Source organism: Falco naumanni, chromosome 4 (genome assembly GCF_017639655.2).
Source record: "Falco naumanni isolate bFalNau1 chromosome 4, bFalNau1.pat, whole genome shotgun sequence".
Taxonomy (NCBI): Eukaryota; Metazoa; Chordata; class Aves; order Falconiformes; family Falconidae; genus Falco; species Falco naumanni.
Window position 1 is genome coordinate 96,433,846 of NC_054057.1, and position 26,152 is coordinate 96,459,997.

General features: G+C 42.6%; 1 protein-coding gene across 22 annotated transcripts in view; it reads left to right on the forward strand.

Moving 5' to 3' along the window:
- Window positions 1-26,152, forward strand: part of MAGI1 (membrane associated guanylate kinase, WW and PDZ domain containing 1) — a 355,911-nt gene that overhangs the window by 254,069 nt on the left and 75,690 nt on the right. For all 22 annotated transcript variants that reach the window (XM_040593740.1, XM_040593748.1, XM_040593741.1 and 19 more), the window contains 3 exons: window positions 9,319-9,438; window positions 22,509-22,715; window positions 25,601-25,811. In XM_040593740.1, the coding sequence (XP_040449674.1) occupies window positions 9,319-9,438; window positions 22,509-22,715; window positions 25,601-25,811 (538 nt within the window). The remainder of the gene's footprint in view (window positions 1-9,318; window positions 9,439-22,508; window positions 22,716-25,600; window positions 25,812-26,152) is intronic.

Sequence of the window (26,152 nt, forward strand, 5' to 3'; positions counted from 1 at the left end):
GAGCTACTGGACATCAAATAATCTCCTGCTTACTACTATGGCTTTAAGGTGCAGAATATATTTTCATGGATGTATGTGCACATATGTATGCAGGTGTCAAAAACAAAAATTGTTTTTGAATAAAAACTGAATTGAAATACTGCAGGTGTTCAGTCTGTGTTGGATACTCCATTTATTCTGAGCTTAATTACAGTCTCTGTTCATAGGACACATCTGAAGCCTTGAAGTAGACTAGAAATAGGTTATCTTGCTTTGGGGAGATTAAGATCTTCCGGTAACTGAGTTTTAAAGAAAAGAGATAAGTTTTTCCTTCCAATAGTTGTGGCAGCTTGTGTAGTAGTGCTGTTGTGGGGAACAAACAGGCAGTCTCGTTCCTTCTAAATCTGTGAGACAGATTTACATATATATGGCTAACAGTAGTTTCTGATTTTTTTTTTTTTTTAATTCTTCCTGTGGTTACAATGTCACAGGTATTGCCCAAACAAGTTTTCATTTTTTTAATTATTTTAAATATCCAAGATAAAACTGGTAATTGTGTTCTTGTTCACTGTATTTTTGCTACAAGACTCCATCGCACGTCTTCCACCAAACTGGGAAATTCATTTGGTACTTCACAGTGGGTGAAAAGGGTTGTGTAATCTTTACAAAACCCTGAAGTTTTCCTGGAAAGCCAGAGAACTCGGCTTACCTGACTTACATGGGTTTGTGTCTCTCTGCTCCGTGACTTGGTAATTCATCTTGTAAGAGTTCACAGCGTACCCAGCCTGCTGTCAGCGCCCCTCTTCTTTCCCAGAGCCCGCTCCTCCCAGTCTTCTGCCTCTAACATTAAGTGAAAGGTTTGAAAGTGGTTTGGGTTTTACCTATTCTATTATTCTACTCAGATATGATCTACTCAAAACTTGTACCAAGCCATGTGAAGATCCAGTAGTTAATGAAAAACAGGTTTTAATGCTACATTTTCTTAAGCTGAGCGAGACATGACTGGGAGCCACTGGGTGTTTCGTTTCCCAGCAGCTGAGAGCCTCCGCTGACCAGTTTGCAGCTTGGTTTTAATGCCAGCCCTTGACTTACGAAACTCTCAGACTGGGTTACGCTTTCTCTTTGGCAATTGGTAGAAATCAAAGATTTTTGCAAGTAGACATGCAAAAAGCAGATATAAAGCAAGGTAGGTTGTGCCTCCAGATAAACTACTTCCTATACTGTGAAAGTATAAATAAGACAATGAGGTATTTGTTTAAAAGTGCTGTTGTCATGGGAGCTACCCTGCATCCCAGGTCTCCTGTGACTTATTCCGAAGTAGATTTTAAGTCCTCACCTCCCGCCCATTTGGCCTGTGGTATTTAATACAGATGTGCACCTTCATCTGGAATAGTCATCTTCATCCACGTTGTGCTTTTCCGTAGCTGCTCGGGGTGCGCAGCACAGAGCGCCGCGGTGCCTCTGCGTGGTGATGCTGATGTGGGGCAGCCCTGAACAAGTGCTACAGGGACCCGGTTAGGCTTGGGTTGAGATAGTCCGGAGCGCGGATTAAAAATAACCAGATCATAAGAGTACTTTGTATGTAATTATCCAGTGTACGTATTTAGTTTACCATTTTCAGCTGTAGCCTCTTCCAAGATAGACAGAATTTTGACTGAAAGTAGCTATGACAATTTTTGCATAGAAGAAAGGCGGTCCTTTTGAAATAAAGGTTTGTGTCATGGTTGTAGCATTATCTAGACTTCTGAAAACGTATATATGAGAGAAACTGCGGATAAATGCAAGTATATAATCATCCTGTTAATTTACTTTCAGCTAATTTTACTCCCCATAAGTCACGCACACACTTATACAAATGGCATTTTTCAGTCATTTCTTTGCCAGTATTTAAAAGCAGAACATTACAGTGCAATCTAATTACTACAGCTTTATTGATTTATAAAATTACACTTTATTACCCTAATCCATATATTAGAAAGAATAAAATTGTGCATAGTTACAGCTAAGGTCTTCTCGCCATGGAGGTATGCAGTTTGCTTTTTCATCAGTAGTTCACAATTTAAATTAGCAGATGTCATGCTGTTGGACTCCATGAACACAGGATTAATGGCAAACTCATTAGTTCATGAAGTTTAATCTTCTTGGTGGGTGTCCCACCTCGTGGGAAATAAGAGGGATTTGGCTGCAGGTGTCTGGTGAGGTAACAGCAATCACTCAAAGAGAGGGATCCAGAAGGTGAGCTGCTGCTATTGTGAATCCAAGAACATTTATTTGATGCCAGAAGACTCTTTTTTTCCTTAGGAGAGAGCAAATGAAAGCTCTGAAGGACACATGAAGAGGTTGTAACTGCATTAGGAACTGCCACGCTGCAATAGTGCCATCAGTGGTACTTTCCCAGGTCAGGGAGGTGCTGTTATGTTTGAGTATTTGGCATAGATCCTTAAAAGGGTCTTTTTTAAAAGGCTTTTTTTGGGGAGTGTGGCAGGTTTTGTACCCTCACTTCTTCTAGTCATCAGGTAATTACCAGTTTCATTTAAATCGATACTACAGTCGAGAATGAACCCCCTCGTGCTGAATTGGCTTTGTACAACCACTGCATGGTGTTTCATGACACGTAACAAAAGAGTTTGCAAAGCCCTGATGCAGCAGCAACTTATTTTTGTCCCTTTTAATCTGTAGGCCCTGATCCTGATCTGTAGGGTTTCCTAAATCCCATTGATTTCTCTAGAATTAGACTCCTGAAGTCTTTTGAGATCCTGGCTCTGGCTGATCTTGTGCTATAAAACAGAAACCTACCCACTTTCTCTACCTCAAAATGCTGTGAGGATAAATGTGTTGAAGATTATCAATGCTCTTATTTGGCAGCAGTGAAGGCCACAGAAGTACCAAAAATAGATCGAAAAGGGACAAAAATAGCTTTCTGCCTGGAGGGTATACAAACTCTGAGCTGCTGCTGTGCAGCTTGGCGGAATCATTTCTCCAGGGAGGCTCCAGGCAGTCAGTCCTTCTTTGAGAGAAAGGGCCAGAGAGATGCAACTGGATGCGGTGTCTTGGGAAGTGGGAGAATGGCTTTTACATGCACTGAGGGTCCCACCTGCCATTGCGTGTGTGTGTGGCTGGCACAGTCCTTCAAGCACCAGGGGATCCTCACAAGCTGCTGCTGTGGGATCCACCTTCGGATACAGCCTTGCTGGGAAGGCTGGTGGGAGAAGATACAGAACTCTTTGCACAAATCCCTTCCATCTCCCCCTGTAAAAGAAAAATTACTTTAGACCACAGCCATGAAATGCATTTCTCTCTGAGATGTGTCTGTAGAAAGACAGCTTTGTCTTGGTCAGCTGTTTTCTGGGTTTAATCAGTCATTCCTGCTGACCACAGTGACAGAAATTTGCTTTTAGTACTGCAGTTATCTGTGTGGCCAGGAAGAGTCAATCAGCATCTGTTCCTTCACATGCATCATTAACAGAGCTGTGAATTAATTTCTAGAGACAGACCACATTCTCCTTTGGACTGAGTTTCTATTCCACCACTGAGACACTTTGAATGCTTGTCACGTTCTTGTGGATTATAGGTATTGAATCACTGGCTACAGAAGGGACAGACAACATTTAAAATCCCAGAATGAGCTTCCTGAGTTTCGAGTTTCAGGAGAAAATTGTATTTGTAAGTCGAGCGTGTTTGGTTTGTAACAGACCAGGCCTCACTGAAACTTCTGTATTTTTATGTAGTTACAACGATAAATCACCCCTTACCATAGGTAAGTGGGGACACGTGTGTAATGGGTAGCTAATGGTGTCCAAATACCATCGCTTCTACTGCTGCTGAATAAAACCAGTCAGTAGTCTTGGCTTGGATAACCCTAGAAGTCAGTAAGATGAAGTAGTTCTGCGTACAACGTTTTCTTACAGCTAGGTTACACTTTATTTTTTGTTAGTGTAGATAAGGGTTTTTCTAATACTGTGCTGCAGATAAGTTCTGCCTTAAGCTTGGCTGCTGATCAGGTTGCCTCTTCTGGAGACAGACCAGGTTGTCTCTGTCTTTTCCCTTCTCTGCTTGCCATTAGCAGGTCTGTGAAGTTTGTCCTGCCTTCCAGTTATCTGGCACCATAGGTGACAGATGCAGGAGAGCTAGAGCAGGCTCTCCAAATTATCCTGTGACATGAGGGAAGAAGGTGACCTCTAAACACTGCGCAGAGGGGAGAGGGGCTGTTTTCCTAATACGTTTCTTCCTTGGCAGCTGAAGATTTTTTCAGTGTAGGTGATGAGAGCAGTCCCTTGTGGCTGAATGAACAAAAATATCAGTCTTGGAGAGCAATGGTGAGAACAGCATCCTTCCTTCTAATCCACCTGCAAACAGCCTCTTGGCAACCCCCCGCAACAGAGCTTGGCTTTGCAGCTTCGCCAGTCAGTAGCATCCCTGTACACTTCACACGGAAACTGTATTTACTGCAGTTCCATTCACCGCTGGTAACCACAGTGACTTGAGTTTGTATAAAACATGGTTGTAGCAACTATCATAATTACTTTGAGTGCACAGCTCTCACATCATCTGTCATCATAAGAAAGCTGGTCAGTGGAGGTGAGAAGCAAATGACTTGTGGTTTGATTAGCTCTATTTTGGTGGCTGACCAGATTATCACTGCCAGCCAGTGGAACTGGATGTAGAAGAAATACGGAATCGTATGTGCAGAAATCATTGCTTTGCAAATGGGAGATGTAGGTGTTCTGCACTTGAGAAGTCAACTTCTGAATGTCTTGCTCTAGGGGCTATTTTGGCTCATGGTAACAGAATTACTGTTCAAGAACTGTTTTTGTTTTAAGAAGAAAGTAATTGAAGTGACTAAGGCCCCTTTGAAGTCTTATTTTTAGATTACAATAAGCAAGATTCTGATTAATTTAGCAGCGGGGCATCAGTGGCTATTAACAGCTTAACGTGAGGCTTGATAAGGAGCTAAACAGCCCCTGAATCACATATTAACAATCTGGCCATACTATAATTGAGGCTCATGTTGGGTAATTGTCAGCGTGGTTGATAGGCAACACAACAGCAGCAGCTATTTGTCTTTTAAATGGGGCACTTAAATTATTCAGACGAATAGTTCCTAGTCTTCAGTACATCTGAGCCACGGTCCAGTTATTCTAGGTGTGGATGACAAGCTTTAGTTTAGTTAGCTTAAGTGCAACATGGGCTCTTCTCTGGGCAAACTCACCTTTGTCTGGAAGCAGTTTCTCAGGTGAGGTCTCCTCCTGTAGCCCAAACATTAGTGATGCATGGATAAACTGGGATACAGCTAGCTTGGGTGTGATAACCAAACCAACAGCTGGGCAGACATTTCACCTAGCATCTCAGCCACCCATGTTACGTGTAGTTTTACCTCCCCAGACCAAGAGAGAAAGTAAAACCTGCAGTACTAACCCTTAGTCTTACTTTTATTATAATTTTTTTGTAAGTCTGCTGTGGTGGCAGAAGATTCGAGCAATTGTCCTGTGAGTGTGATGTCTCCAACTAGTTTTGTAAGCTGTGGGACATTCCAGTCAAATAAGAGTGAAAGTTTGTGAATCATTAAATGTGCAGAAGGAGTTGCTAACCACTTGGTTTCTCCTCCAGTTCCTTCTTGCTGTAGCATTAACAATTCTAAGCTAGTCACACAGTGTGACATAGCTCAAATTAATTAGCTAAATTGCTACCTAATGGCAATAAGATTTGATGCCACTTAATATTTCAGTGCAAACATGGCAGGCAGGTTAACGTATTTAAGTATGATTGGCTCGCCTTTTCCAGTGGAGTATTTTAACTCCTGTTTGGACCATCTACAGCACATATTGTGCTCAATTAATTCTGCCATTAGCAGTGGTCTGACCTGCTATTAGCTCTGATAAAAAGTACAGTCATCTCCACAGCTCCCTCCTTCAGTGATGACCAGCCTGTGGTAAGGATACTGGAATGCAATTTAACGGGGGAGGGAGGACAGACACACTACGCTTTGTAGTCACATTATAAAGTCACATATAAATAAGTCACATTAATGATGGGAGACTTAATTACAATTTGGAGTTTATCAGCAGAAAGCTCTAATGAATGGAAACTTGCAGCCTGCAGTGGTGTTGGGCTGTGCACACACATGCTGCAGAGTAGTTGAGCAGTTGTTTCAGGCTGTGGAAAGGCTCCAGGTGGAAGGTGCTGATTATTCTTAGCATCCTGTGCCTGGGAAAAGTCATCAGGATTGTTTATGTGCCTCTTGGTTTTCTTTTCTTTCCCCCTTTCTTTCCGCCCGCCCTCTCCCCCCACCCTCCTTGTGAAGCAGCCCTTCTGGCTTTGTTGTAAGTGTGGTTTGTAATCATTGTACACATCCCAGATGGTTCATGAAAACTCTTTGAAATGCCATCTGCCAGGCGTGTGTCCAGCCGGCAGCCTGTCATTCTGCTACAAGAAAAACGGAGGCGGGTTTACCCTTCCCCCTGCCTTTCTGAATTGCATTCAGTAACTCTTGCTCAGATGTGAAGCAGGATAACAGCCCGAGCATCTGCAAGCAATCTTTGCTTTAGACAGCAACACGGAAAGTTGTTGGGTTTTTTGCCTTCGCCCAGATAAGATATCCTAACCAGTGTAGTTTTTATTTTCCCTCCGTTGCTGAGGACCGATGCGAGGTGACAAATGTTATCGCTGTGATGTAATGTTTTTCTTTTACGCGGCGACTTGGCATTTCTAATGCATTCAGCGTGTGTTGCAGGCAATCGCGCTGATAGCAAGCACATCTGCGATTTTTCGACTTGAACATATTCAGGAAATTAAGAACACTGAGATGAAACAAATAGATCCATTAAAATGGCTCAGAGGAATTATGGCAGAGATATAATTGTCATGTCAAATAGGCAGCCAGCACTAGTAAACTGCTGACTGCAATTTCACCACTATAAAAATTCAGAAGGAAAAAAAAAAAAAGATTAAGAAATACTTTCTGTGGGAAGATATAGATAAAGAAAAGAGAGTTTTAAAAGATACAGTGGGTCGTGAAGTTCCCTGATCTTTGTGTTTCATGAATGTGTGTTGTCAGTTACTGGGAAAAAGTATGTCCCAATCTTTGTCATTCAGCTCGCGTGCCACGTGGCTCGGGGTGACGTTTGACTGATGCTTTGGATGTGGAGCACTACAGACTCTTAATTCTCACTTCCATTGTGCTCCAGGCATGGGACAGCTACCGCGCATCGTTGGACAGATTTAGTGCTGAGGTTTTTCCATTCTTCTTCTTCCTCTCTCATGGACCTGGTTTAGGGGAACCTGGCAGTACTCAATAGCCGTGATGCTCTGGTGAGGGTCCTCACAGCCTGAACACCTACAGCAGTGTCAGTGCCTAGGGAGGAGATGCTGCGACCCTTCATCCCAGCTGCTGGGTGTGTGCACGCTCCTTGCGTGCCAGGGAGGGTCCTATGTGGGCGTTGCTGGCTGAGTTTTTCTGCCTGGCTTCAGATGGAAATGCCAGCACTTGGGCACAAGAGGGGCATGTGGTGTACTTCCAGTGTTTCTCTGGTCTAGATCTGTGAAAGACATCTGTCCTGTCTGACAGACTACTTGGTAAAAATTGTAGTCTTAATGTAAGGGTACAAGAATACAAAGAATGCAAAACTGAATCCTTCCGAATAGGAAAGAGCAATCCTGCTAGTAGGGTGAAGATACCTGCCACCATTTCCATCCCTTTTTTTTTTTTTTTTTTTTTTTTTTTTTTTCTTTTTCTCCTCCGGCCTTCACCCATTCACACAGCTCCAAGAGAAGGCATGATAGAAGCATCACAGGAATTTATAAACTTATCTGGACACTGATGCTAAATAATAAAAGATGCTAAATAATAAAAAGAGAGAGAGAGAGCTTCTATCTTGAAACAGGAGGTGGAGGATGTTAGAGAAAGTGAATGTCTATCAACGACATTAACCCAGTGATAGTCTTTCAAGGGTGTCACTCTGTCAAGATTGACCTCTCAAACAGTCTCTTGGATGAGTAGGGCACAAGGAGACTTTCCGCTTCCCTGGCACTTCAGGAGAACATTTGCCAGATGCAGGCATGGTAGATTTATGCTCTTTCAACTTCTGAGAGCTGGAATCTTCCCAGTTAGTTTCCAGAAGCTCAGCTTCTCTATACTGAGGGTTTAAGAAATTGTACGTGCTGAGAAGGCACTACCCAGGGGCCGGAGGAGTCCCACAGAAGTGAGAAATCATGCTTCATTAAATATTAGGTATGGTTTCCGCATCTCTGAAGTTTTTCCCAAGCCAGCAGATTGGTTGCAGCCACAGCAACTCAGACACCTCTAACGCTGCTCTTTCTTCTAAAGTTCAGTTTCCTGTACCATCTGTAAATCTGTCATTTATATTTAATCTCGGATATATAGAACCAGCCATCTCCTAGCCTCCAGAGTCATGGAAAATAAAGGCTATTGAACAGAAACGGATCCTAATCAATTAAGCTGTGCTCAGTGACCTAAAATGCAGTGGCCCAAGCCATCTTAGCAAGAAGTCATGAAATGACTCATCTTACACCATGCTTCAAAGGGCTGCAAATGGGTCAGAAGGGAGAGGAGTTTCAGAGCTGGCAGAGTAGCAGTGATCAGAGCCCTGTTCTCCATGGGTCCTAGTTAAATTGCCGAGTGCTAGAGAGAGATTCAGTGTGAATTATTACTCAAAAGAAAAAGTAATTCTTGAACTGGAATGAGCTTATAGGTGAACTTCTCAGAGAAGAGTTTGCAGGTTGTCTCTTGAGTAAGCATGTGTGAATGAATGGTCTGTCAAAACTGTCTCACGGTTCTGTTTAATGTTGAATAAAAAATATTAGCATAAATAGGGATAAAATATTAAGAAGTAGTAAGGGAGAAAAGAGCTTAATGACGTGAAAGAATATTTGGTGAGATAAACTGAGAGAGAAATAATGGAAGGTAGAAAGAAGTTGCCTTATCAGAGAATACAGATTGCAATTTTAGTGAAGTTGAAATGTGAGAGACCGTGCTAATAGCAGGAAGGTAATTGCTGGCCTGTTCCCACATATCAAACTCTTCCAGCTGTGTTTCTGTATGTGTTACGAGAGATTTCTTTGCCAGAGAGTCGTTCCGAGAATATAAAAAACCATTGTTGGGTAGAACAACTGGTACCACCAGCTCAACCTGCGATCTGTGTCTTGCCTTGTTTTTACACCGGTTCCTAACTTCTAACTGAACTTTTTGACACTGCTCTCTGTGTAGCTCACAGAACTGTATTTTACAGATACTTTTGTATCTTTATGATCATTTTTGTACTGTCCCTTTTAACTCTTGATAAGAAAACATCTACATTAACGTGCTGGTTTTTTTCCTTTCAGGCACAACCCGTCCTCCAAGAGAAGGAGAAGTGCCTGGTGTGGACTATAAATTTCTGACTGTGGAGGAGTTTCTGGAGTTGGAGCGAAGTGGGACCCTTCTGGAAGTAGGAACTTATGAAGGTATGGAGCCACGGGCAATGAAAAAGCACTTCAAAATAACCGTGATGGGACACCAGACTTGCATTGCATCACCCTTGCTTGCGTTAACCAGCTCAAGTTAGGACCTCACTTTCTGTCCTAGTGTTCTACTTCCCTCTTCTGACTGTACCCTGAGAGAGGGGATTCCAATATTGCTGTGCTTTTGCCTTTTTCCCTTCAAGTTAACTACCTCAAAAGATTAACATCAGTAGGCCAGGAAAATCCAGTATGAAGTCTAATAACAAAATACTGAGGGAAGACAGCGTGACAGTGAGTGAAGATGCATCTACTCTTTGTTTCCACCCCTGCTCATCTCCTCCCTAAATACACATCTTTCATCACCCAATTGTCTCACCATGCAGCTACATGATGCACTACTTTTGGCCTTTTTTTCCCCTCTTTATTCCTGGATAATTACTTCTAACGTGGGTCATTGCGTTGCTCCTTTTTACAGCACAGCTTTACAAACAACAGCACCAAGACTGCCAAGGGGCACTGAAATGTCACCAGGGTGAAAGCGGGGAAAAGATAGCTTTGACTTCCAGAGAAATGCAAGGCAAATTGGCCATATTTAGGTACACAGTAGTATTTGTGTAACTAAACCTGCAATCTGTATCTCCTTTGAATTGAAAACTCCTTTTGTGGTGGTTTTTTTGTGTGGTGGTGTGTCCGTCAGTCCCACACCCACCCCCTGCCCTGCAAGCATTGAAATGTCTTCATTGAAAAGACAATGAAGAGAAATATCTTACAGGTGTGAAAGTCCTTCCAGTATACTTCAGCTCATTCATATCGTATTTCCAAAGGATCTTTTTGTAATTATGAGAACTTTAAAAAGCCTTATTCTTGCAGCTGTTAATAAGAAACATGAAATTCATTTAAAAATATGAACTACACGCAAATAGCCAATAGTCATCAAATTTGAACAGAAGAGATTGTGACATGCGGTTTTGGATTTTACGTTCTAAAAAAAATTCCTAAAACACTGTTTATTTAGCCTGCTTCTTTAAAAACTCCCTGATAAGGTCACCTTTAAACCTTGCACTTATTCCCAACTGCAGACAATTGCAGTGTCAAACCTGATTTACATGAAGATGCTAAATGTATAATTTGGTTTCACTCTTCCACCTCTCTGAGCTGATTAGCTCCATCAGCACCAATGCGAACGTTCCAGCAGCAGCACTTCTCCAAAATGAGCTTTTTCCTCTCCATGTTTCTAATTATAACACTAAATTAGTTTTCTTTGTCATGGTGCTTGAAATAGATCAGCTGAACGGCCTCGCCATTACTTCCTGATCGTATTTGTTCTGGTGACCTTTCCACTTGGAAAGACAAAATGGGTAACTGTCTGTAAGCTGGCTCCTGGGACACGCTGGGAATTAGTTTTCAGGAAATGCTGTACCCATCTGGGACAGTTATAACCTGGTCGTTTCATTGCTGATGTGATTATATGCGGTAGCAGCTAAACTGTTTAGATTTCATGGGTTGTTCCTTTGAGTTGCTGAAGATGAGGTTGATTTCTCATAAGTCTAATGCGTATTTGATTTCTGTGGGTGATAGAAGTGCCTGAACTTTAAGGGAGTAATTTGTCAGAAGCCCTGAGAAGCCTCTTTCCACATTGATGCCAGTGACACTGGTGCCTAGTGGTTCTGTAGAGCTGGCCCGTGGAGGGAAAAATCAATAAGAATAAAGCAAATAATGATGATGCATGTGTGCACATATGCATCAAGACACATTACTATTTCATTGTCATGTGAAATAAATAAAGTTAATTTTTCATTTACACTTTAAAGAAATTATTTTTCTGCCTTCTGAGATTTCTTTAATGGCTTTGTTGTACTTTTTTTGGAAATCTTATTTTACAACTGCATTGATCAAAACATTGCTGATCTTGGTTAGATCTTGGAAGATGGTGTGATTCAAACTCAACGCTGCGATCACCAGCAATTTTGTCCATAAAAAAAAATAATCTGCCAAATACCACAGACGACAAAGTAGGTTAGACTTCTGACATTCAAGAAGTGTTTGTTATTGTCCAGTTTTATAGTCTTAGATTAATTATTTGGTTTATGTTGTATTTTGCTACCTTCTTTTTTTATTATTATTTTCAAAGTGTACCACCATGATGAAGTTGATTATATTTTTGACCTTGCCAGTGATGACTTATTCTAAACCAGAGGGATGGAACCCAACAAAAGGAAATAACCTTCTGTTTCTCTCTGAAGAACCATAAAATAATGCATGGCTTTTATTATTAATAATGCTACCCATTGTACTGAGTAGGAATCAATTGCAAAGATAGGGTTGCTTTTGATTACAGTGCAATTACGTGATTTAGAGATGAAGGAAGGGGAATGCTATGAAATGGAGAGTAGTGATGATTAATAGGGAATTTTTCGTGTGCCTGGCAGCCACAAGCTCATGTGGCTCAAGCAGGCTGGTGGTTTGGGGTCAGGGTGGTGGTCCCAAGTTTCCTTCTGGCCGATGTAAGTTGTCAGTGTCTGTATGTGGTGGTGGTGGGATATGGATGTATGCTCTGTATTTCTGTGCTATGATTCAGCAGCTAGGGAGGAAGTCTGACCCAAATGATCAAGATAAAGTTTTAGCATTACTGGATGGCATTTGTTTGCCTATCGAAGGCATAAAGCCGCCTGGGTACTTGAACTACCATTGGGAAAAACCTTGTGGAAGACACAACACAAGCATTTGTTTAGTAACAGTTACTGAAGAGAACTTATGGGAGAAAAATTAGAAAACAGGGAGCCATCAGAAGAGGGGTGGTACGCAGGACTTTAATGCTGATATGGATTTTGATACTGGTTTGGAAAGAATAAAGAACAAGCAGAAGAGAACAGCTGGAAGCCATAAAGGAGTAGGAGAATGTGTCAGGTTTTAAAAGGACAACCTGGGCTTTAAAAATGCTCTAATTGCAAAGAACGAAACTGCAAGATGAATAGGACAAAGAAGGTGTTGCCTACCTACTGGGCTGCATAATGGCATTATTATTTTTTCTGGTGCACTGCAAATAGGTTCCTCTGGGCAGTTTTTGGTTCACATGCCAGTGAATGCAGAGCGGGCATGGCAGCTGCTTTTTTGGTCACTTGTCACCTCTCTGGTATGTTCTGCACCCAAAATGCTCCAAAAATTGTAGTCAGATGGGAGAGGGGGCATTAGGAAGCCCTAATTCCTGAGGTTTTCAGTTCCAGTTTTAACATGCTGGGGTTTAACCATAAAGCCTAGAAATTTCTTTTTTCTCCCAATGAAAGCAACATGGTGATCACATGAATCCAGGAGCTGGAGCTGAAGCTGAAATCCTAGAAGACCTACCCAGAGCTGTGGTGCTGCACCAGTACTGGTGCTTTTTGCACCACCTGCATACTGGTAAAGATGCACGGAACGTGCTCAAGCCAGTTGGTAATTCCCTTTGACAATACTTTCTAGGAAGGAAAAGTCTTTTTAGACTGCCCATTATCTAGGCCTTCTGGTGGGTAGGAAATTATGATAATTGTAATCTCAGGCACTTATTGACTGCGCCTTCAGGGCGTAAAATAGTGACGGATGCATGGAAGTGATTGTGTAGGTTACTAATTATTTAGCAATTACTTCTGCATTTGAATTGCAGGCTCTCACAGAGACCCCAAGGGAGGGCTGTGTTGAGCAGAACCAAAACTTCTAGATATTACTTGTGTTTCTTCCCCATCTGCTGAGTGGCCTTGGGCAGATCAGGTAACTGCTCTGTACTTCAGGTTACTGGCCTGGAGAATATTAAAACAACACTTACTTCTCTCTTCATTAATATTTCAGCAGATACCCTGTGCCTGCAGTTATCTGCTGTTACAAATAGGAGGGAGAGAGTGGAAGCGATGCTGTTTCAGAGGGCTGTGCTGAATGCAGCAGTGGAGGTGGCTGCTGTGCAGAGAAGCACAGGGCCATTAGCATGGTGGCTGAATTTTGAATGGTGATGGCTGTGTCGCTGGGGTCTGGTGAGGCTGTATTAATGAATGCCTGCCCAGCACTTAGTGATCCTCAAAAGAAAAAGTGCTTCATTTTATAACATGTGAAGGGTTATTACATTATAGTGTATTATTGTCAAGGCATCATCTTTCATTCTCAGGACAAGTGTTATGTGATTGCCAAGAGAAGTAATAAGTAATCTGCATTAGTCTGATGACTAAGATGTAATGGGGTGACTTGCTAACATTTTTAAAGTGTATAAAACTAGCTACTGTAGACAGGGTCTCCGATTGTGGTACTTAATGAGTGTAATAAATTACCTTAATAGTGCAGTTAAAATTTCAGCTGAAGTAGAGAGGTGTATTCAGCAACATGCTTCAAATCAAGATGCCTTTAGCCTAATTTATCTGATGTGCTAGCTCTCCTTGGGTTTCTTCGCAGCAGCCCCACTCCCCCAGCTGCTATAGCAAAATGGCTGGATTTTCTTTGCTGGTCTTCTGGTGTCTTCACAGCCTGTGGGTTTCGCCAACTTAGTGCAACCTTGAAATGACAGCTGTGTCTGTGGCATGCAAAACCTGATGGGAAGACTGGGCAAGGAAGGGTGGCAGATGCTGGGGATGCCCATGCAGCGGAACAACATGTTCCGCTTAATAAGATGAGATCTGCTTATTATTGTCTCCATAGTACAGATTGACTCAATAAATCATAATGGCTCCTCTAACATCATTACAATGTATCATGTCAAATATCCACTTATTAACATCTGTGCACTGCAGAAAGATTCCTGTTCTGTCTTTGGCTTTTATACTTTGCTTTTTTGTTTGTTTGTTTGGTTATTTTTTTAAACACTAGTAAGAAGAAAAGACACGTTCCTGTGTATGTGAACGATTATCAGTGTTAAGCGTGACTGCTGCTATATTGAAGTGTCATCTGATAATAATGCTTCATTCTACAAACAGCTAAAGTGGTAGCTGAGTAACTCTCTAAAAGCAAATATTCAAATCTCTGATAGTGGTTTAGAGTGGTTTTGAATTTCCTGTGCCATTCCTGATTGTTTTTGTAGGAAGTTTTTCAATGTGAGCTCTGCCTGAAATTGTTCATTAGCAGTCCTGCTTTTCACTGGTTTTGATGCATTTTAAAACATCAAACTTGGAGGAGAAGGTTGTTCCTAAACACCTGTGGCAAAAAAAAAGGTAGAGTGAACTAGTTGCTTTTGTCCTAAGTTAGATTTCAGGTTGGTTTTTTTTTTAAGGCAGCATTTATTTATCTCTAACCACAGTGTGATGTGTTGAAGGCTGTTCATAGTAGTCCATTGATAGATGGCAGCCAGGCATATTTAGCATCGTTTCTTGGTACTAGATGTTGTCAGGACTGTCTTGAGAATTGGCTACTCCCTGATGGTGTTAGCAGCTCCTTTGCAGCTGGGCAGCCCTTCTGCACCATGAGGCAGCCCAGCTGCCGCAACCCATGGCATTTCCCTGCCACTGCAGAGCTCAGCCTGTGCTGCGAGCTATGATACATGCCACTGCCTTCCGGAGAGGCGAGGTGTTAGTAGGACACATCCTCCTGGTGGAAGTATATATATAAATACTTTATGTATTTGCAAGAAGAGTTGCATATTGCAAAGGCTTATAATGGTATTTTCCTAATTCCTACAGCCTTGCAGGAATGTGTGTTCCAGCTGTTTCACCTGTGTTCTCTGTATATACCATGCACAAGCAATGCTTATTTATGTTCCCTATGAATTTTTTAAATCTATTTGCATGTGGATTTAACAGTTGCTGTAATACAGCTTGGCTCAGGAAACACCCTGAGCTTCCATAGTCGTCCCGTGCTCCGTGCTACCAAGGTCTTACTGCTTATGTGTTACTTGAAGTATCTTTGCTTTGTTTTACAAATTTTCCATGCATTAAATGTGCCTGGATGCAGCTGTACATGAGTGTTAACAATAGCATGTGGCAATACTTAGTGATATCTCAACACAGGAAAAATCAGAATAAATGAGAGTGATTTGATCTGTAGGTGACCACTGTGCTGTCATTGCCTACAAGGACACTAATTGGAGTGTATGTTAAATTTTAGACATAAATTGAAATGTTCACATTGTAATATTTTGACTAAATTAACAAGAAATCCGGACTGATCTTTCAGTGAACCTCACCATTAATAACTGCAAAAAGTGACAGAGAACCTACTATTCAAAGCAAATTGGATTTGTCTATATTGTCGGTTAATTTCTCTGAGTTCTCTTCCGTTGCTTGTGTTTTGCTTCGGATCCAGATGCTGTATCTGCAGCCTCCTCTGGTTGCCTGGATACTCTGAATTTCCTCAAGGCAATTGCTAATCAATGTGCAGTTGCAGCTAGGTGAATCCCACAGACAGCAGCCAGATCTGTCATCTAAATGTATAGAAATCTGTAGCCAAATGTGATCTGGGAAGAGAACAGACAAAAAACCCTGTAGCAGGAGCTCTGCTCCCAGGAATCAATTCATCCCGTGCTAATCAGACACAAGCACTCTTGCTGGATTAGATGAGCAGAAGCTCTTCTGCTAAAATTAAGGGTCAATTGTTTTGGTTCTTGTAGAGAAGAAGAGCTGCATCTTGGAAAAGAAAACAATTACATTAATAATTACATTTAAAGTCTTTGTGTCGAGGCCTTGCTTAATTTTGCTGCTTATCTCCAAGTCACTTTCCTGAAATACCATTTGCATCAATAAAGCAAGCTACAAACTGCTTTTTAAAACATGAGCTGTTAATGGAGTCATTGTTAACATGGAGTGGTAGCTTTGAAGATCAGATGCACTTCTTGTGGACGCAGGGTCCTCTGTGCTACACAGAGGCTTTTGAGTTTCTTGGGATTTTTATAATTGCAAAATTATGCCTAACAGTAGGCGTCAGTAAATTCAGAACTGCAAGAACTCTGCTCGGTCCTTTCCTGAGACACAAATGCACTCCCAGTCCCAGGCCTAAATCTCTTTGCACCAGAAAACCAAGACAAATTTTCCTCCCCCGGAAAAGATAATAGCTACCGCAAAGCCGGCACCTACAGATTAAAGCGACTGAAATAGATGGTTTGGGACCACATTCGTCAATTGATGTTGTACCATTAGGATTAATGCTCAAGCTCCTGCCTACCTTGCACACAGATCTTCTGCCTTCTTTCACCTCTCCATGCCAGCCCTGCCACCCTGGCCCCAGCCCAGCAGCTTCGTGGTCTCATCTTCCCTCTCTGCAAGGTGAAACACCTGCGTTCCACTATGGAGCCTTTTAGATTGCACCTCTGCTCTTGTGCCTTTCTACCTGTTCCAGAAGCGGCATCTTGGATGGATGGAGTCCTTTCCACTTGAATTTAATTGAATGGTGATCCGCAAAATTTTTCGTGGATTAGATTCATAGTTATTTTACTTAAGGGTAGCTAATTGGTGTATTTTTGTGAAGTACATTTCAAATCACAGGTCACGTAAAAAACTTACGGGTGTTTGTGAATTTACGGCCCATCAGGCAAATATTTAATAAGATTGTTTTGTTATTTCAAAATAGAAAACAAGCTTTCCATTACTACTATGTTTCTAAAATTGAAAAATAAAGTTCTCTTGGCTGACAGCATTGCTTTAATTCATACACTGCAGGACAGGGTAGAAGCTGCTCTAGATTGCTTTCATTGATTATGATCACTGCTTGAATTGGCAGAGGAAGAAGTGTTAGGATGATGAGAACTTGTCTTATTGTTGTGATTAGTTGTTACCGAAGTCTAATTACTGTGCATGATGCTAAAATGTGTAAGCTGCTGACACTTAGAGATAAGGAGATGAAAAGAAATCAACTTATTCCAAATAGCTATTCTGGGTTTTTTTTCATTATTATTGTTATTTTTTTGCACTCTCCTGAGCAGCAGTTTAGAGCATGTGGATTAAGTCATGGATTTGGCTGCAAAAGCTGCCATCAAACTTAAGTTGTGGTTAAATAAGTTTTAAGCACCAAGGGACTGAGTAAAGTAAGGGTTAGGGAAAGGTGATGACAAGGAATTCAGTTTAATGGTATGTGCATCTGCTGAGTGAATGCATTATTATTAGCTATTAATTCAGTCGCTGCAGGCAGGATCCAAATGTGATTGGGAAGAAGGTAAAGCTTAGAAGCCTGGTTCCCATAGGAATCAGACATGGGAAAGGGCTGTGTTCTGCCAGGCTGGCTGCTTCAGAACCAGCATTTCCACAGAAAAGTAGAGGTTTTCCTGCTGTCTTGATCAAGGAATCTCCTTTGTCGGGGAGACAGGCTGCTCTTCTTCAGCTTTGGGACATCACGTTAGGGGCACAGCCCTCAGAAGTTTTGCAGAGATTCACCTGAGCTCAGCACCCCGGGGAGTCCTGCCATAACTACTGTGCTGACTTTAGAAAATGTTTTGGGATCCTCTGGGATGACAGATGCTTGTGTATGCACATGTAACATGCTGTTAATAATTAGAGCTGATTGGATATTCAGTACAAATTACACTAGCTATGAAGTTAGCCCGTTCTTTAGGCTTACAAGTGGCTCACAAAACACTGTTAAAGCATATTTTTAAATGTATGTTTTTTCATAAACACTGACAGATTTAATTTGAACAAATAATGTTGAGTCTGAGTGTTTTAAAACTCTTGCTGGGCTGTTCACTGTCAGTTGTTAATGGTGCACGTTTGGATTTCTGAGTCACAGGGTAAATATTTTATCTCTGCAATTTCTAAGATTAAAGATGAGTTTCAAAGATAATTTTGTGCCAGTCCCTCCTAATGATGTGTCTGCCCCCATGCCCAGGCCCACATGCCATGTCTTCATAAAGAACTGCTTAGAGAAGAGAAATAGATCTGACTGCATCCAGCAAACATGACGAAAAGAGTATTTCCATTTTCTCTCATTCTCCATGTCACCTGGAAGCTGAGTTGGAGCTTTCTTTTGCACTTTTGCATCATGAACTGGGTTGTTTTCCAAACATGTATGTCCTTGTATAAATCTGAAGGAAGAGCTGTGGTTTTCTGGAATATTGACTCGGGCTGAATCTGCCTCCTGTGGAGGAAAAAGAAAAGTTCAGCCCCAATAGCTGCATTTCCCATATTCCGTAAAACAAACCCCACACGTGCAGAGCTATGCTCAGTTTCAGATTCCTATTTGCTCGTTGTATGTGTTCATATCTACTTGTAGGGATCCTCTAAGACAGCACACCGTTTCAGTAGGAAATAATTACTAACTAATAGTAACAACAACCATGGCTGGTTTGAAACGTGACTAATGATTTCAGTGTAAGCAAATCTGAAATAGAGAAGCCTGGTTTTCTGCTGAGGACTGTTAGGAACTCCAGCCTTGCTTCTTGCTAGAGGAACTGAAAAGGAGCAAAACTTAAAAATAAAATAATGTATTTCTCTGCAATTGGTGGAGGGGTGGTAACATCTGTGCCATGTTCCTATCCGGAAGAAACAAAACCCCACACTAGCAACATCTATGTATCCCCTCCCTTCACTTTGTTGCATCCATTGCAAAAAGATTTAACCATTTACAACAGACCTGAAATAAATTTTGCACAAAATAGTCATGCGCAGTGCCATAAGTAAAAGCTGTTCTCACTAATATGGCACGCAAGTGGCTCTCTCTGCTTAGCAGTTAACATCCTTAGAAAACACACATTTTGTCGGGGGGGAAGGAAAACAAAAAAAAACCCCTAAACAAACAAAAACCTGAACCCCAAACTAGCAGCATTCTTAGGAGAAATGCCGAAGGGGATAGAATGGGAGCAGGGTTGATTATACTTTTTCTGCCTACCTACCTTTGTATTTCCCCTTTGCGCTCTCTCTCCCCTATTCCTCCTCCTCTTGTATAAACCAGCCCTGCAGTATGTAGAGCATAAGAATAATTTCTCTAGCAGAGACTGCAACCTGCTTGAGGAGCCTCCATCCCCATTAGAGGCTCTTTCCAGAAGAAGTAATTTCCTTCTCCCTATAAATTATGTATCAATGTACATTTAAGATTCTGAAATGAACAGAAGATGAAAGCATTGCAGAGCGTTGCTGCTCCTATGGAGCGGAATCCGCGACGTTGTATACAGGCTCGAGCACACCTTGTTAAGACAAACCTGCACGTGTTGCTGTCCTAGCACTCCAGCTGTAAAAGCATGGAGGCAGGAGCAACTCAGACTTCTCCAGCCTCAGCTCTGCAAGAAAGACTTTTTCTCTTCTTGGGAGGCAGTGCAGGGGAAAGGTAGCAATATGTGTCTGAAGTGGTCTTCCCAGACGGACTCTGCCAGCCTGAGCCAGGGTGATTCCTGGTCTCCCTTGCTCCTGATGTGTCCAGAGACCTTCCAGAGTCACAGGCTGAGTTCTGCAAGTGCTGAGGCAGGTATGATCCCTGTGATCTTACCCTAAACCTGACAGCCCATGCAGGTTCAGGGTTGTAAGGGACTTAGATGCTCTAACGGGAAAGGTAATGCAGTCAGCTAAAGAGGAGTTGAGATTAAGAACTAGTACTTCAAACTGAAGTAAGGGTATGTCATTTGGAACCTCCAGTGTGTGATGGCTGAGCAGTATGAACTGCGCTGAGTGACTGGAAATACTGCATACAGCACTGAGGCAGGTCAATGCAGAGCTGCTTGACTAACTTTAAACTCAGTGCTGTATCTCAGTCTATGAATGATGCTGTTGGCTTCTGCAACAAAAATACACACGCATCTGTATAAAAATAACTAAAAGATCTTTTTTAGCAGAGATGAGGTTTTAAAGTGCCTTCACGCAATCTGCCTTTGGCACGTGGTTTCCATCTAGTGTAACAGTGTTAATAAAGGGGCGTGTATACTTTTTGGAGAATGGATATTAAATATATAATGTAATTATCATGGAATCATAGAACGGTCACATGTCTTTTGATGCAGCCCAGGATACCGTTGGCTTTCTGGGCTATGAGCACACATTGCTGGGTTGTGTGGAGCTTCTTGTCAACCAGTACCCCCAAGTGCCTCAGAGCTGCTCTCAGTCCGTTCTCTGCCCAGCCTGTATTTGTGCTTGGGATTGCCCTGGCCCATGTGCAGGATCTTGCACTTGGTCCTGTTGAACTTCATGAGTTGTGCACAGGGCTGCCTTTTGAGCCTGTCGGGATCTCTCTGGATGGCACCCCTTCCCTCCAGTGTGTCAACTGCACCCCACAGCTTGGAGTCATCATGAAACCTGCTGAGGGTGCACTTGATTCTACTGTCTCTGTACCTACTAAGATGTTAAATAGCGCTGGTCCCAATACTGAGCCCTGAGGAACACCACGCTTACTGGTCTCCACTTGGACGTTGAGCCGTTGACCACAACTCTTTGAGTGCGACCATCCAGCAATTCCTTGTCCACCAAGTGGACAATCTGTCAAATCCATGTCTCTTCAGTTTAGAGACAAGGATGTCATGCATGACAGTATATGATGTTAGCTCTCTTCCCTTATCCACCAACACTGTAATCCTGTTGTAGGTGACCACCTAATTTATCAGGCATGGTTTCCCTTAGTGAAGCCATGTTGGCTGTCACCGATCACCTCCTTATTTTTCACGTGCCTTAGCATAGTTTCCAGGAGGATCTACTCCATGATTTTGCTGGGCGCAGAGGTGAGACTGACTGGCCTGTAGTTCCCTGGGTTATATTTCCCCTTTTCCAGTCAGTGGGAACTTCACTAGACTTCCACAACTTCTCAAATACAATGGATAGTGGCTTTATTCTGTGAAGATAGAACTTCATCAGTCAGTTCCCTTGGGATTTGCAAATGCATCTCATTGAGTCCTGTGGACTTGTGCAACTTCAGGTTCCTTAGATGGTCTCAAACCTGATCTCCTGCAGTGGGTGAACAAAATATGCACTGAAAAAATGAAAAATAGAGCTTTCAAGTTCTACATAGACAGTGGAGATAGATGAAGCGTGTAATCAAATATGCGTGTATATTAGACAAGAATTTTGTGCTGCTGCCACAGTTGAAGTCATGCAGGAGGGCATCCTTTATATTTTGTCATAGCAGAGAGTATAGGGAGAATTTTTAAGTCCACCCTTGGAATCCAAAGGTGTGAAATAAAATTTAATAGTAATTCCTGAAAGGGAAAATTCTGAGGAGTTTTATGTTGTATATCACAGATCATTGTGTAAAACGTAAAAGATGCACCTTGCAATAGGTCTGAATTGCTGTAACGCCCAGCACTGCGGGAACTGATTCCAGACCTGAGGTTCCTGTGGAGCATTTCAGAGCAAATGGAGCCCTGCTGTGGTGTTTGAGGTGAAGTGAAACAGGAATGGTGCAATACCTCCAGGCGGTTCCGGCATCAGTGAATCTGCACTTATTCTGTATTTCTTCCATGGCCAGTTAAAACGACAACAAAGCATCCCAAGCACTTTGCACTGTTTCTGTCACCTCTGGTGATGGCTGCCCAGAGCTGTGTGTTGCATTAACTGTGGGTGCATCTTTGTCAGTTCAGGTTTTGCTTTAAGGTCTGGTTGTTCCCTTCTACCCAAGTTGACCCAACTGCTGAGTTTCCTCTTTGAAGAAAGTGATGCCACGTGGTGTCTTGTCTTTTCTATCCTTTGACAAAGTTTTCCTTCAGAGAGAGAGAACAGTTTTTGCTTTTTAAGTGCAACATCCACCCTAAAAGAACCTGTGTATTAAAGCAGGCCATCGAGCCTTTTATCACTTCTCTTGGTGATAGCAGTCATGAATTTTTTATTTTCTGCAGGGCTCACTCCAGATCTGCCACAGCATTGTGTGGGTGCACACATGTAAAAAGGCTGCTAATTGAAATTCAGATGTAACGAGATGAAGTTTTGCTATTCACCGTGACTGCCTTTTGTTTTAGCCCTTGTACGCTCAGTGCACCTAAACAATGCAACCGTTGCTTCTCCTTTTAGATTCAACAGCAATAACTTAAAAGGCAAGAAATATTTCTGTGTCTGCTCTAGAGATGAAGTGTGCGCCCCCAAAAAGGGGAATGGTGTGTATTAGTATATTTACTTGCTTTTGGTGAGAGACAGAAAATTTAATGGAACTGAAAATAAAATAAAATAGAAAACTTGCTGCTATAAACTGTTCCCTTTTGAAGATGCAAATGTGTTTCTATTGCCTAGGTAACTATTATGGAACGCCCAAGCCTCCCAGCCAGCCCCTCAGTGGGAAAGTGACTTCCACTGATGCTTTGCAAAACCTGCAGTGTGGCTCCAAGCAGTCGACTCCAAAGCGAACCAAGTCTTACAATGATATGCAAAATGCTGGCATAGTGCATACAGAGAATGAGGAAGAGGATGATGTACCTGAAATGAGCAGTAGCTTCACAGGTAAAACATAAGTTCCGTGGTCCATCAGTTAGGATACATGGGGAAGGTTTTCGGAGGGGGATTTTTTTTTTTGGGGGGGGTGTTTTTAATGGGTTTCCTGCAAAGCTGTTAGTGCCAGACAGAACTGGCCAACAACACTTGAATGGCAGATGTCCAGGTGTGGACAGTCACATACATCGTTGTATTGTCTAAAAAGTCACTGTGGGATTGAGCTGGATGAGAAAAAAATGGGGAATAGTTGCAGAAAGTTCAAGGATGTCTTGCGATATGGTTGATAGTTACAAACAGAATGAAATGACTCATCCAGGATTACATTTGAAATTATTTATTGTTTCTTTCTAAAAAGTTTCTGTCCTTTCCCCTTCCTTGCATCTAGAGATACTCATCACGTACAATTACTAGGTGCTCTTCTCCTAGATACCTTCCAGCTAAGTGAGGGTTGCTTGCTGTAGGAGTGAGGTATGAAACATGGGTGCAAACTTTGTATTTTATGCAGGCCTTGTGTCCTGCTGAGCACAGATCTCAGTCCTGCTGTGGCTACCATTGAGCTGAGAGATCATTGGAAACTTCTGCAATTTAAAGTCAAGTGCTGTGCAGGCAGATTCAGAGCAAAATAATATTGAAGATCAGTTGAGTTTCCACAGAAATCAACTGGAAGTTTGTGAAGCTCTGAGGAGCAAGAGCTCTTCCCCATGTCGGCAATCCTGGTATTTGATAGCGCTTAGAGCATTACTTCCTCAGCTCAGTTTCAAGCACTGAATTCGTCTTCCTTGATCCCTTTGAGGTAAGCACTTAGCAGGGAGCATTATCCACACCTTCAAGCCTTCGCTTGCTGTGGGTGCTCACCATCACTACTGGCACTAGGTCCTTTGTCATCCTCTGGTCACTTCCTACCACCATGACAATTTCCCTTCCCAGCTTCTGGTAGGTCATAGGAACTGTCATGCTAGTTCCTACCTGCCAAAGTCCTGGCTCTAAAGTCTGTGTAGAGCTCTAAAAGGGTTTAGACAGAGGTGTAGTTTTGGCCCTCTCTGGGCCAGACTGGCAAATGGCTTTGAGGCTTGTGCTGTGCTGGGCTGCTGCCTGTTACGTATTTCCAACCCAAGTCACTCCTGGCTGGCCTAATCCCTCCCGGGCTGGAGTTTCTGTCTCTGCTTACCAGCTCCTTTACAAAGTTCTGTTCTGTGTTCTATGTTGTGACATGGCAGCAACCTCAGCCCTTGTCAACAGGATCTGATTTTGGGAGGAAGCTGATGGGAGGTGCTGTTTGACCTCCTTGCTGCCCGTCTCAGTTTGGTGCCTCTGAACTAATTTGAGCATCGTTTCGCTGCTTTGTTTTCCTTCACAAGATGAAATATTGGGAGATGCAGCTCATTTGTCGCAGTGTTATCACACCCTGGCCCCTTGCCTCCATTAAATGGGCACAGAATCAAGAGAAGAGTTATTTCTCGTATACCAAAGTGATTCCTTATGCTTATTTCACACGTAGACGTGCTAGCCATATTAAAATGCTCCAGCTTCCTTAGAAGACCTCTCAATGACTTGTGTTTTCCAGAGTTTGGCATGTTTACACTCTGAGGCTTTAGCAGGCGATGATTCATTCATGCTTCTTTATCTTGTCATCTTCTACCTAAAAATATTGAATGCCAGGAAGGCAGCTGAGGGTACTGGTATAGTCTAGATATTTTTCTTCCCTCATCTCCCAGTTAGTTATTTTCAGCATCTTCTCTTTCTGCAATGGCAGCACACAGACTAGAATAGTGCAGGAGCTGCAGTTAACAGCCCTCCCAAAAACCAGGGCTGTGAGTCGAGGAGGTCCATGGTCTGTGGTCTAGAGAGCAGAGACGAGGTCCTGGCTGTGAAGCCCTTTCAGTCCCGCTGCTGGGGACGGGGCAGTGTGACGCTGATCTCTCTGTCTTTTGCTCGGTGTGTTGCCTGCTGTGTGTACCAGAGGCTGACTGGTGGCCTCAGGTGATTTGGAAGCACTTCCATAAATTTTCAGCACCTTCAAGAACCAGAGAAAATCCCTTTGGTCGACACTGGAGTAATTTTAGAATTTGTCTGTTGTTGCCAAAACCTCTCTGTGAAGGAGTTAGGGGCACAGGCCTGGTTTTTGGAGAGCATTTACTGTGATTGGGGTTGGAAGGAATGAGCAGCACTGTCTCATGGATACAGCTCCAAACAGCACTGATATAAGCATTGTAAATGTTTCCTTTAAGGGAGAAGGGCCAGATACATCATAAAATACTCCTGAGTGACTTTGACTGGTAGGATGCAGTGATGAGCCACAGAATAAACCTCCTCAGACAGCAAGAACATCACTAGTGAGCAGCAACATGTGGACACATGGTGTAGTGCTGACATTCATTTTAATTTTTAATTTAAAAAAGGGAAAAAAAAGCACTGCACTAAAGATGTTCACCATTAGCTTGTTGACTTCAAGCTTCTGGCTACCGCCTGCACTTGTAAAAATCTCCCTTTTTGATCGTTCCTCAAACAGGAAATTTTATTCTGCTAATCCCTGTCCCACAACTGGCACTGCGGGAGCAAACCTGTAAGCCTGCTCAGAAGCCCGTTGAAGTTGTCTCCGTCAGCGAGCCCTGGCCTCAGACAGCTGGGAAAGCTTTGGTACCTCCGCAGGGCCCGTCGGAGCGAGCAGGGGAGCTGAGCACAGCTCGGCTCGGCGCTGGCTGCAGCGCGTGGGCAAAGCAAGCTCATCCCTGCCGGCAAAAAGGCTGCAGAGTCTTTACCCGGGGTTCATCTCTTGCTGCCTCTTGTGCATTGAAAAGCAAGGAAAGGAAAGCTGTAAGGATAAACCCAGGGAAGCAAAAGGGAAGAGAAAAAGACTGTTTTTTGATGATATTTGTGCTCTTTTTATTCTACAGCAGAGTCTGGTGACCAAGACGAGCATAATACACATACTGTAAGAGAGACAGCCCCACCATCTGCAATTGATAGCCACACCAACGTTCCCACCACGGAACCATCTCAGAACCTCCCTCAATACCTACCTCCTTCTGCCGAGGATAACCTAGGTCCTCTGCCGGAAAACTGGGAGATGGCCTACACCGAGAACGGAGAAGTCTATTTTATAGAGTAAAGCACTTTTTTTTTTTTGTTTGGTTTTTTTTTTGTTCTAATTCTATCTCTCTCCCTCTCTCTTTGGGCATAAGAAAACCTCCATGGAGACATTTCGTGTGTGTATTAAATATTTAGTGTATAGAGTTATGTTGCAGAGCTGTTAAGTTCCTTAGTGCTTCTGAAGAGGTTTTGCATTTCCTGATTGGATTAACATCCAAATTACTCCTGAGTTCAAAGGCAGAGGGAATTTGCTTGTTTTGTGAAGGTAGTTAGAAAAGCAACAGACATTTGTAAAATGTGGGCCAGTTGTTTTAACGGGTGGAATGAAAACTCCTAATTGAAAGGGCCGAGACTTG